The sequence below is a fragment of the Panthera tigris genome, chromosome C2, assembly GCF_018350195.1.
Source record: "Panthera tigris isolate Pti1 chromosome C2, P.tigris_Pti1_mat1.1, whole genome shotgun sequence".
Taxonomy (NCBI): domain Eukaryota; kingdom Metazoa; phylum Chordata; class Mammalia; order Carnivora; family Felidae; genus Panthera; species Panthera tigris.
Window position 1 is genome coordinate 129974686 of NC_056668.1, and position 12341 is coordinate 129987026.

The 12341-nt window shown below is 43.2% G+C and overlaps 1 protein-coding gene across 2 annotated transcripts in view; it reads left to right on the forward strand.

Annotated features, from left to right (window-relative positions):
• The window catches only part of CPNE4 (copine 4), a 672331-nt gene that overhangs the window by 624845 nt on the left and 35145 nt on the right, over positions 1–12341 (forward strand). For both annotated transcript variants that reach the window (XM_042956642.1, XM_015539940.2), the window contains 3 exons: positions 1923–2021; positions 8205–8291; positions 11562–11621. In XM_042956642.1, the coding sequence (XP_042812576.1) occupies positions 1923–2021; positions 8205–8291; positions 11562–11621 (246 nt within the window). The remainder of the gene's footprint in view (positions 1–1922; positions 2022–8204; positions 8292–11561; positions 11622–12341) is intronic.

Below are 12341 nucleotides of genomic sequence, written 5' to 3' on the forward strand. Positions count from 1 at the left end.
CAAAAGTTGAGAAATTAGTTTTTCTTTAAGATGCCTCAAAAAAATTTATAGCAAATGCTTTTTATTCCAACCAACTTCATATTAAAGAAAATTTGAAATGTTGTATGCATGGATTGTAAAGGGTGAATTTGGGAATATCCAGGAAGTCAGATCATGAAAGTCCTTAGAAGACCTGTTAGCTTATATGCATTTTTTTTATTTTAAGCAGGAAATTAGCCTGATTGGTGGATTAGCATTGGGGGTGGGGAGCATAAGAGAGAGGGCAAGGAGACCAGCCAGTACTGGAGTCCAGCCATAGGGGACGGAATGCACAGGAGTTGGTGTGGGAGCCAGGACTAGGCGAGGTATCAGGAATGACACTCAGTTTTCTCTTTGTAGCAACTGGTTGAGTGTTGGCACAATTCACCATGACAGAAAATAAATGAGCAGGAATCAATGGGCGGGGGGATTATGTTTCTTTTTGGACACAATTCATTTTAGGTCTGAGGCATCCCACAGATCAGAGAAAGGAGTTAAGTCAGGTTTTTCAGGCAGGACTGGCCAGAGAGGTCTGCATCCTGAGGAAGGAACAGGTTGCCTCTTAGAACCCCAATATTCCAGGGGAAACTTTGGAGTAAAAGATCCCTTTTGCTGCCTTCATCTTATTCGAGGTCTGGGACTTCCTTGGTGCAAATCACTAGCTTAATATATGGAAGTGACATCTACAGCGCTTGAGACTGAGACCTTATTCCACAACCTGCACCCTGGAAAAAATGGAGAATTCCTTCTTTACCTATGTATGTGTAACCAAACAGAGGGAGGGCTATTGATTTAATCTGAGTCACTCTACAGAGTGTTGCTTGGGGGCCCAGAATTTAACCTCAATATTGCTTGAAAGAGCCTTCTTGTAGAAGTGAGTGTCTCATTGTGATGGATGCCTGACATTTACCAGTGTGACTTACCTGTCACTGTTTTCTACCCATTTTTCATATGGGTACAGTTAAAAGATTTCACTTGTTTGCCTTCTTATGCAGCATTATTAGCATCATGCTTTTGCCTTCAGAAAAAAAATAGAAAAAGAAAATGTGATTAGTATTGTCCCATTCAAATCATTAAACCTAAACTGCCATCGTAGAAGCTACAGACATGGAGTCAGGCATCAGTTTCCAGCTCTAGACCACGGAGGCTCTCTGCTATGGGGGAGAACACTGGAATTGGAGTTAGGACATCTGCCTTCCCATCCCAGATTTCCATTCACTAGATAGTCCTTCAGTGAGTCACTCATATCCTTTTGGTCCTGTTAGTCTTATCTAAAAAATGGGCAAATTATTAGTCACTGATGAATCACAGGGCTGCTTTGAGATTGTGGTGGCAAGACTAAGTAAAGACTCTAGAAACCACTGGGAGTGAAATCTTGCCATTTGCAACAGCATAGATGGATCTACAGAGCATAATGCTAAGTGAAAAAAGGCAGGAAAGAAAAATGCATATGATTTCACCCATATGTGGAATTTAAGAAACAAAACAAATGAACAGAGGGGGAAACGAGAGAGACAAAGCAAGAAAGAGACTCTTAACGATAGAGAACAAACTGATCATTGCTGGGGAGCTGGGTGGGGGGATGGGTGAAATAGGTGAAGGGGATTAAGAGCACACTTATCACGATGAGCACTGAATGATGTATAGCATTGTTGAAATCACTATATTGTACACCTGAAACTAATATAACACTGTATGTTAACTACACACTGGAATTAAAAATTAAAAAATTAAAAAAAAAGACTGTAGAAACCAAAGGGATACTACATCCCAAATGCCACAATCTAAGAGTGCTGGGCTTTTGGCATCTCTCATCAGTTCTTCCTCATAAAGTTCACACTGCCTTCAGCTACTGTGGATGCATTCTTAATTTTTTTTTAAAAGATACTTCCTTTCTCTTGCAGTGCATAGTATGGGACTGGGACTCCAATGGCAAACATGACTTCATTGGAGAATTCACCTCGACATTCAAAGAGATGAGAGGAGCAATGGAAGGGAAACAGGTAGGTGGTAAACCATGCATGCTATTTCCCCACACATTTCTCTCATGATGCATCCTTAGCACCCTCTATACATGGAACAGCAGGAGGGGAGACCTCAATACTTGATTAAATGTGACAAGTAGGGAGCATGGGGGTATTTGAGTACCTAGAGTCTAGTACTAGCCCCACCCAAAGCAACCAGTGTGACCTTGGACAAGACACTGCCTCTGTGTGGTACAGTTTCTCCGTCAATAAAACCGAGGGGTCAGATGAGAATGTTTCTCATTTCCCTTAGCTGTATAGCCTGCGACAAGTGACTCAGTTTTCTCTGTGCTTCAGTTGTCTCACTTAAAAAATGAAGGTGGTAATTATACCTACCTAATAGAATTTTGTGAAGATTAAACGAGATAATCCATGGTATTCACTTAGCAGAGTGCCTGGCATGCAGCTAGTACTTCCAAAATATCTGCTTCTAGTAGTACTATTCTTTCCATGACTTGGTGGCATTCAGTGCACATTAGTGCTTTGGAAAAGTTATTAGATTCTTCCAAATTTTCATTATGGACACTAGATTTTCATTTGGCTTCTCCATTTCACTCTCACACACTGGATACCAAGACACATACCCAAACACTGCCATATACCATAGAGGCACATAGGGATTTCATTGCACCAGACACAAAGCTAAACTTCCTCTGCATTTCTCTCAGACACACATGCATTCACATATCAATAAATTGATCAGTCAGTTGCTGTCATCTGGACCCTAACCATGGAACTGCTGTTCTCACCTGTTCAGTGTTTACCTGCCCAATTTCCAGCTACAAAACCTGTATCTCTTTGCCTGAGGGCTTTGTCTGGTGACTGTGGCCCATTCATCCCAGGCCCACAGGAGGCTGAGGTATGAGGGGAGGTGTAGCTCCTTCTAGGGAGTGGCCCTCAACAAATAATTCATGGGGGAAAAGGGAGTATAAATACCCAGCTCTCTTGCCCCACAGGTGGCAGAACTCGGAGTGTGTGTTCTATGCAGCTTCCCAGGGTTCCTCAGCGGGAATAGGCCCTGGTGGCCACAGTGGTAACTGACCCGCACACCTTTTTGGCAGCCTCCGCATCTCAATTCCCTACTCCTCGATTGGTACTTTCTGGTATTACCTCCCAAGTGAACCATTTACACTTAAATCCTTGCCTCTGGGGCACTCAAACCAAAATACCTGACATTCTTACTCTGGGACCCACTGTCCCCATGGAGCAGAAAAGAGTGACAGCTGACCATTCAGTGGCTTTGAGAAAGGTCTTTTCCCTAGAGATAAGATCCTATACCCGGCCTGGTCAGAGGTGCTGATTACAGAAATGTCACAACTCATTTTCCAGTCTCTTCTTTCAGATATAAGGTCAAGATATACCTAGACTGGATGGGAATAAACTAACATGCTTGAGAATGGAAGCTTAATCTAAATCGGACCGTTTGTTGAGTACTTACATTTGGTCTAGAAAATCAAGGGCAACTTTTTTCATAACTCCCACAAAACCTGGTGTATATGCTCTATTAAATATCCAGTATTGCAAGCAACTTGTGAAACACGCAGAGATCTTCCCCACGAGCAGGCACGCAGAGTTTCAGGGCCATAGTCAAAATCACACTAAATTATAAGTGCGTCACACCCAGGATAACAAGGAAGATAGCCAGAGAAGTTGTTGCTCTGTTGAACCAGGCCCCACTGTGCTAATAAATCAATGAGTTATCAATACCACCTACTAGAGTTCTAAAAATTTTAATAAAGTTGTACCTTATTCTCCTCTACAAGTAGAAATAGCCAAATCAATAAATGTGAGAAACATGTCGTCTTTAGGCTCCTAAGAGGGTGTTAAAAGTAAAATTATAGAATATATTATCATTGAAAAACACCAAAGTCTGATGCTTTCAAACAAACAGAAATGAATCCTCAAGTCCCACTGAGGAAATGGATCATATGATATGGCACTTTTCTGTATCACCAGAAAGATTTTATTTGGTCCCATCACTCAGCCCCATTTGGGTGCATTTACACTATGGGAAATGTTCTCTTATTTACTAATTCTACTAATATTTATAAGGAACACCTACTAAGCGCCAAGCTCTAGGTGTGTCATGACTGTGCATCAGAGTACAATATAGACATGAATCAAACAAAAAATAAAAATGTTATTACAGCTTGTGACAAATGCTGTAAAAAACTGAACCAATTCAGTATAAAGGTATGGTATTGGAAAGATAATCTGAAATGGCAGCATTTAAGCTGAGGTCCCTTAAAGATGAAAAAAGCCAACCATGTAACAAGCAAGAGAAAAACATAAAGGCCAAGGGAATCTTACATTAGTCCTGAATGAGGAAAGAGCTTGGTGTGATTAAAGATGTGGAAAGAGACTAGTGTATCTGGAGCAGAGAGCATGCACGGGATGTGGTCAAAGACAGAAGCAAGGGCCAGGAAAAGCACATTCTAATATCTCGAAGAAAAGAGTTTCAATTTTCCTCTAACTGAAAAAGAGACAGCTTTGTGCTCTCCAGGACAGGAGCCATGAGCTACATGTATTTTAGCCTCACTTTTAATTAATTAAAAATTTGAGTTTCAATTTCAATATCTGAGTTACATTAGCCACACTCCAAGTACCCCATCACTTCCTATGGCTAGTGGCTTCAATGTTGGTTGGTGCAAATATAGAATATTTCCATCATTGCAGAAAGTTCTACTGGACAGTGGTGCAAAGGAGTCCAAGCTAGAGAATGACATGACGGATTTTAACTTTTTTAAAAGATTATTCTGGCTACTGTGTACATAATCCATTGTAGAGAGAAGACAGTGAAGCAGATCTGTCAGAAGGCAAGACAAGAGGTAATAATGACTTAGGCTAACAAAGTGGTAATGGAGATGGAGAGAAGTAGAGTGATTTAAGATGGATTTTGGAGACAGGGGCTAAGACATGTTGAGGGTTTGGATATGAGGGGGATAGATGGGTAAATGTGGGTGCCATTTCCTGAGTAAGGAAGTCTTGTTTCAGGGAGGTCCAGTTGTGTGGAAAGTTCAAGAATGGGGTTCGAGAAACTGGCACTCAGGGGAGAGGCCTACCTGGAGATGTATTTTGGAGCCGTCAGTAAACAGAAGTGGTTGATGTTAAGAGAATGGAGGATAGGGAGACACATAGAGGAGGGTTGAACCCTGAGGAACCTCAGTAAGTAAAAACAGAGACAAAAAGAGGAGACATCATCCTCTTTTAAGCTCCTTCCTATGAGTCATGGTTCTGCAGGTGCAGGGTAAATTCTTGATTAACTTGGATGAATTCTTGGGTGGCCTTCATGAACAGCCTTAGTCTGAGGTGGCCAAAAGGGAGACTTGCAAGAAGAACAAATAGGAGAGTCCCTCCAAGATCCTCCCCGTGGAAGCCTGCATTAATAGGCCAGGCTTTGGAGCGGGACTGACAGGTACCAATCCCAGCTCTACCAGTTGCCACCCGTATGATCTGAGCCTCATCTTTAGTCTACAAAAGTGGGTTGTAGGGAGAGTTAAGTGGGATTGTAGATGTAAGGCACATACCCCATAGTTACTTGAAAACTTTATCCCAAGACAGATGCAAACTACTTACACCTGGTTCATCAGCATCCCCTTCCCACCCAACAGGCATGAAAACCCCAAGTGCCTGCGGGCTCCGACTCAGCTTCCTTGGAGCCATTGTCTGGCTGCACCAACCCATCCTCCACTACTGGTCTGCCTTAGCCTGAGAAATGAGTGCACTTTCCATGGATTATCATTACAATTCTTTTTTTTTTTAATTTTTTAATGTTTATTTGAGAGTAAAAGAGAGAGAAAGAGAGAACAGGGGAGAGGCAGATAGAGAGGGAGATACAGAATCTGAAACAGGTTCCAGGCTCTGAGCTGTCAGCAGGGAGTACGATGTGGGGCTCAAACCCACATACTGCAAGATCATGACCTGAGCCAAAGTCGGACCCTTAACCAACTGAGCCACCCAGGCGCCCCTATCATTATAATTCTTAATATAATTCGAAATCTAACTCATTCAAAGTTTCATTTGTTATGCCCTGCTTTGTTGAAGAAATTGAGGTTAATGGGAATGATTGAAAACGACAAAGGAACCATCACAGCCTCACTTTCTGTTACGGTAAATCCCCACACTACTTGTTCATACTGTGACATTAGAGGAAGATTTGGGGGAAAGGCAATTTCAGTTTTGATGGGTTTGGGAGGGGCTTGGGGTGCTTTGTCTGAAAACACTAAATCTGCTTTGAGACAAGCTAGAATTCTTGCTTATCAAGAGCTTGCCACATGGAGAGCAGATTAGAAGAGAACCGAAGAGAGGGAAGAAAGACAACCATCATGATGGTGGAAAGATTAGGCCTTTGAAACAAAACGGTTGGAGATGTCCTGATTTCAGCTTCAGTTTGACTCTTCTCTCTTCCTCTCTTCCTCTCTTCCTCTCACCCTCTCTTCCTCTCACCCTCCCTCCCTTCCTTCCTTTCTCTTTTTATTTCCTTCCTTTTATGGAAGGAGTTTTAGAGAGCCCTTAGCCAGTACAAGATTCCTTTCTTCCTAACTCTTACATGGTTGCCCAGTCCCTACTGGAACTTCCCCAGTGTTGAGAAACTACTGTTCTCAGTTATCTGTTGCTGAGGAACAAATTAGCCCAAAACTTCCCGGCAGAAAACAATGATCATTATTTACTCACAATTGTTGGCAATTTAGGCTGAGTTCACCTGGGGCAGCTCCTCACCATTCTACATGATGTCAGCTGAACTAACTCATGCATCTGTGCCTCCGCAGCTGGGATGGCCGAGACGTTTCTCCTGTACTCTTTTATTCTCCAGGAGAGCAGCCTAAACTTTTTTACATGGTGGTAAAAACCTTCCAGCAGCAAGAGGATGGCAGGCCCCAATGCCCAGACACTTTTTAATCCTCTGCTCATACCACTTTTGCTAATGTCCCATTGGCCAAAACAAGTCCCATGACTAACCTCACCGTCATTGTGGGAGGGAACTGCACGAATACACAGACACTGAGAGGAATGGGCCACTGGGAGCCAATGCTGCTTCAGTCTACCCCACTCACATCTGCCTGAGAAACTGCTTTATTTTCAGGGGGTGCCTGGGTGGCTCAATCACTTTAACGTCGGACTCTTAATTTTGGCTCAGGTCGTGATATCACGGTTCGTGAGATCGAGCACTGCATTGGCCTCTGTGTCACAATGCAGAGCTTGCTTGGGATTCTCTCTCTCTTTCTCTCTCAAAATAAATAAATAAACTTTAAAATTTTTTTTAAAAAGAAAGAAATTGCTTTACTTTCAGATACCGCTAATTGTCAGAGAGTGAAAATTGGTCTCCTGAGTGGAAATCCAAGGATCCAGCTCCCACAGAATGGTGGGCAAGAGTTTTCAGTGGCTCTTGGATGTTTGGCTTGAAGTTGATTTTGTCACATGAAGTCTCCTGTAGGCTTGAAAGGTTGATATCTATTCTCCTAAGGCCCCCCTTAGCTCCCAGCTACCTCCTCAGTTTCCAGCCACTCCTGCAGCTCTGATACTATCCCTCAGAGAAGCCCCTTTGGAGATCTGTTGTGTCCCTGGTGTGATATGTATCACTCCATTATTTTAGTTCTCAGGGAAGTTCTGTGCAAACTCATCATTATCCCCACTAATTTCCTATAGTCAGCACTCACTGTCTCTCAGTTTTCTGACCTTTTAAGCTAATTCCCACGCACTAAGACTCAACAGCGTGTTACTCAACGGTGTGTCTACAGATGTTTCCTTCCCTCTGGTGCTTGATTTGATCCTATTAATAGGAAGCATTTATAAGTACCAGGCACTTTTTTAAATGTGTTATGTGGATTAATTATTAAATCATCACAATAATCCTATGAGATAGATACAATTACCAGCTCCATTTTACAGAGGAGATATCCAAGGCATAGAGGAGCCAAGTAACTTGCCAAGGGTCGCACAGCTGGAAGTGGAGGGACCAGGACTGGAACCAGGCAGCCTTATATCAGAGTCTCACTCAGCCACGCCTCCTTAACCACCCTCCCTCAGAATGCAAGGGTTATCCCGCAGAAACCATTTGTCAGCCCTCAGATCCATGTGCCGTAGCACCTGGGGGCTTGGCTTCATGGAATGACTCCACTTCTTCCTAAGCAGGCTCTCTTGCTGTGGCCCCTCTTGTTGCAGGTGCAGTGGGAGTGCATCAACCCCAAGTACAAAGCCAAGAAGAAGAACTATAAGAACTCAGGCATTGTGATTTTGAATCAGTGCAAGGTACGTACATAGCCCTTCTCTTTCAGGAGTATGAAGCTAGGGCTGTCTGGGAGGAAGAGCTCAGACTGTGTGGCCAGAGGGACAAACTGTCAAGGAGGTGTAGTGTTTTTTGTAATAAAAAACATAAAGTCCATGTTATAATGGATGTGGAGTGAAAAACATAAGTGTGGGTGGTCTTGGAGCTGTGGTGGCCCACTGCCACCATCCCTTCTGCAAAGACAGTCATACCCTCAAATATGGGGAGTCCTGGTCACATGTCAGGCTCTTCTCTGTCCTGACAGCACCAGAGGGAGATCCCCCAAAAGGGGAAGACAACATTTCCAGAGCTCCTGCTATGCACCTGTCACAGTGTTCAGTGCTTTATATGTGGTGCCTCACCCATGCCGAAAGGGTATTGTGAAAACAAAGCAATGGAGAAAGATTAGAAGGCCTAGAAATTCCTCCCAGAAGGGCTCTAACTTCACAGAAAATCCCACATGCTAGTAATCAAATCTCTTAAATCACATCTGAAAATAATTCTGGCATTGGTTGAGTACTTACTATGTGAGAGTAACTATGATGAATTCTGTTTAACTTGTATCATAATGCTGAGATTTCTGCTGTCAACTGAGATCATGTAACTAGTCACACACATGGTAAGTTTAAGAGCTGAGATTTTAATCTATGCATGTCTAACTCCACCATATACAACTTGAATGCCATCTAGTTTCTCTCTGTGTATGTCAGCTTCCTTTTCCCAGATTGGCTTCTCCCTGGCTGCCAGGAGCTGTGGGAGCACATCCTTTCATAGCAAGAGCAATAGTAGAGGAAAGACTGATATACCCACCCTTTGAACCAATCAGTGTATTAAGATTGGCCATCTAGGATCATTGTATTAATCATGTCTTTTATTTTCTATACTTTTTTGATGCATTAACATCTCTGGGCCTTGTGGGCTGGGTAGGAACTTCTCCCAGGGTTAGCTAATTCCTATAGATAGCCAACAACTTGCTTGTGAGCCTGCCTTTGATATGCAGAGCAACCAATCCAGAGCCCATACCCCCAACCACCTCCTTTATCAAGCTTACACACACACACACACACACACACACACACACACACACACACACACTATTCCTCTGTCCCTATATCTCCCTGGGTCCAGGCTTTACATAATTAGAGACCACCCCTATAGCCCAGAGTCACCAAAAGTATCCAAACTCTCCAATCCTAAACCAGTTTAACTGCTTACCATACCCCACTCATTCCTTCCCACAATAAAACACAATAAAGACTTCCACCCACACTTTCCTCTCAATCTTTCTGCCTTCTGACTGACCCTAGTGCTTTCCCATGTGGCCCCTGAGTGGCATGACATGCCTCCTACCCTTTGGGGAACTCTGGGTAATAAACTCTTCTTTGAAAGGCAGTTGTCTCTAGTCATCTCCCCTATCTATACAAATCAAATCCCAGGCACATTCAAAACATCCCTGTGCCCAGGGAAGCAGGAGAAAAGATGTGGATGAACCACTTCGGTGGTTGTCTGTCTCCTTAAGATGCCTGTGATAAGTCTGTTTTGATTCTCCATGAATTGATCTTACAGTTTAGTGCTTAGGGGCCAATATTATTCAACTCGTTCCCAAGTTCTTATTTCCTGGGTACATAGACAATAGTAGGGTGTCCCAACCATCAAGCAAAGCATTGCCAAAGGGAGCCAGGAGCAGGCACTATTCAGGGGGCCAAGTGAACACCAGCCCTGAAAATAGTCTGCCAAGAGATGTGTGCCACCTAGAGGTGGTACCTAGAGACACCAACACGAGATCTTGTGGGTCAGTCTCTGAGAAGCTGCCCTGAGCATCAGATGAAATCTGAAAATTGAGGGTCAAAAATCACAGTTACTCACTGTCCAGGTTAAAGTGGCCAGATGACAAACTTCATGACTGTGGGTATCGTGTCTGTTTTTCTCATCACTATATCCCTAGCATCTAGTGCATAGTGGGGACTTTGTTAAATAAAATTTAAAAATTTATTGTTAAATAAATAAATGGATGAATATCACCAACGGTCAAGAAGCAGAATCATAAGGAAGCAGAAATGAAGACCAAAAATTGGTATGGCACATGAGAACACTGATAATCATGGTTGGGCAAAAAACAGAGACTATGCTGACTTCCAGCACAGAGGTCCAAAGGATGGACTATGCAGTCCATTTGCCACCATTTGAGTCCCACCTCCACCTTCTACTAGGTAGGTGATCTTAGCCTCAACTTCCTCCTCCACAAAAATGGCACAGTAGAAATAATAGCTCCACCTTTACAGGGCTGTCCTAAGAACTAAATAAAATTATGGATGTTAAGTCCCTGACTTAGAGTTAGTCATTGCTGATCATGGCATGGCAGGAATCTAATGAATGGGAAACGGCCAGTAAAGGCCTTCTCAGGTAACTGCAATCCTGAAGCAGGCAACCTAGATTACTTGTGGTATTAAGAATGTTACCAGGACTGGAACTTAGACTGGGGAGCAAGAGTGAAGCCTAGTGTGAGACTTTATTAATTCCGAAACAGTGGTGTCCCTTGAAAATATAGTGTTAGCTCTCCCTGGAGGCATGCATGACCCAAAAGAGGGGAGCAGGGCATGAATAGCTGCAGCCCTCACAGGGCCATCTGAATTAGGCATTGCTTTCTTTCTCTCTTATAAAATCAAAATTGGAGCAATTAAGCATCTGACTCTTGGTTTCAGCTCAGGTCATGATCTCATGGTTTCCTGGGTTTGAGCCCCACGGTAGGCTGATGCAGAGTCTGCTTGGGATTCTCTCTCTCCCTCTCTATCTGTCTCACCCCCAGTTATGCTGTCTCTGTCTCCCTCGAAAATAAATAAACTTAAAAAAAATAAAATCGGGGTGCCTGGGTGGCTCAGTCGGTTAAGCGTCCGACTTCAGCTCAGGTCATGATCTCACAGTTTGTGGGTTCGAGCCCCACATCGGGCTCTGTGCTGACAACTCGGAGCCTGGAGCCTGCTTCAGATTCTGTGTCTCCCTCTTTCTCTGTTCCTCCCCTGCTCTCACTCTGTCTCTCTCTCGCGCTCTCTCTCAAATAAATGCAGATTTTTAAAAAATATATATTTTTTAAAAAATGAAATCAAATCAAAATCAACTGACCTATCTCTTCCCCACAGATGTCTTTCTGCTCTTTCTTTTAGGTTAGCAGTCTAATGCCAAAGACTAAGCTTCCACTCCATAAGGAAATAGATCATGCTGTTACTAAAACGATTTCCTCTCCTCCTCCAATGCAGATCCACAAGATGCATTCTTTCTTGGACTACATCATGGGCGGCTGCCAAATCCAGTTTACAGTAAGTTGTTTCCACATTTGTTCATATTCATGGAGCAAGGTGTGGGGCATGGTGGAGGGTTGTGGGAATGTGGAGACAAAAATTTATTAAAACCTTTGGTCAGTTTTTTCAGGTCTCATTGCTGAAATATTGTATGATATAATTTTTTTTTCTTTTCTTTCGATATAATTTTTTAAAAGTGAGTTCATACTTCTGTTTTCTCCAGTGACTATGGCTGTCAGGAAGTCATATCAGAAAAGTCATGCCACTCAACCTCAGGTGGTTTGGGAACCCTCCTCATGCTTCCCATTCTTTCAGTAACTGCATGAGGCATGGGGCAGTGGGCATATTGCCAGATCCCATTACCTGGTGAGTAGGAATTGGAAGGAAGTAAGCCACTCTGGTAAATCCCACTGACCCAAGGCAGATGCAGCCCAAAGACCAGCACCAACGCCATGCCCAAGGGTCGGTGCCACGAGTAAGCCATCCAAATGGTTCATCAGGCAATGAAAAGGTGAATTCCAAAAGATTGGAGAATTAGGCTTTCAAAGTTGAGAAACAGAGTGTCTAGACTCAGTGGGTAGATCAGGGATCATTTCCTAAATATAATCTGTGAACCCATAGGATTTATACACTCCAATGATTTGAGTGGGTAGGCTGGGTCTCTTTAAGGTACCTGGTAGGCCAAGCTTATGAATCCATCTGCCCTTGAATAACTTACTTTCAGTGGCCTAATATTCA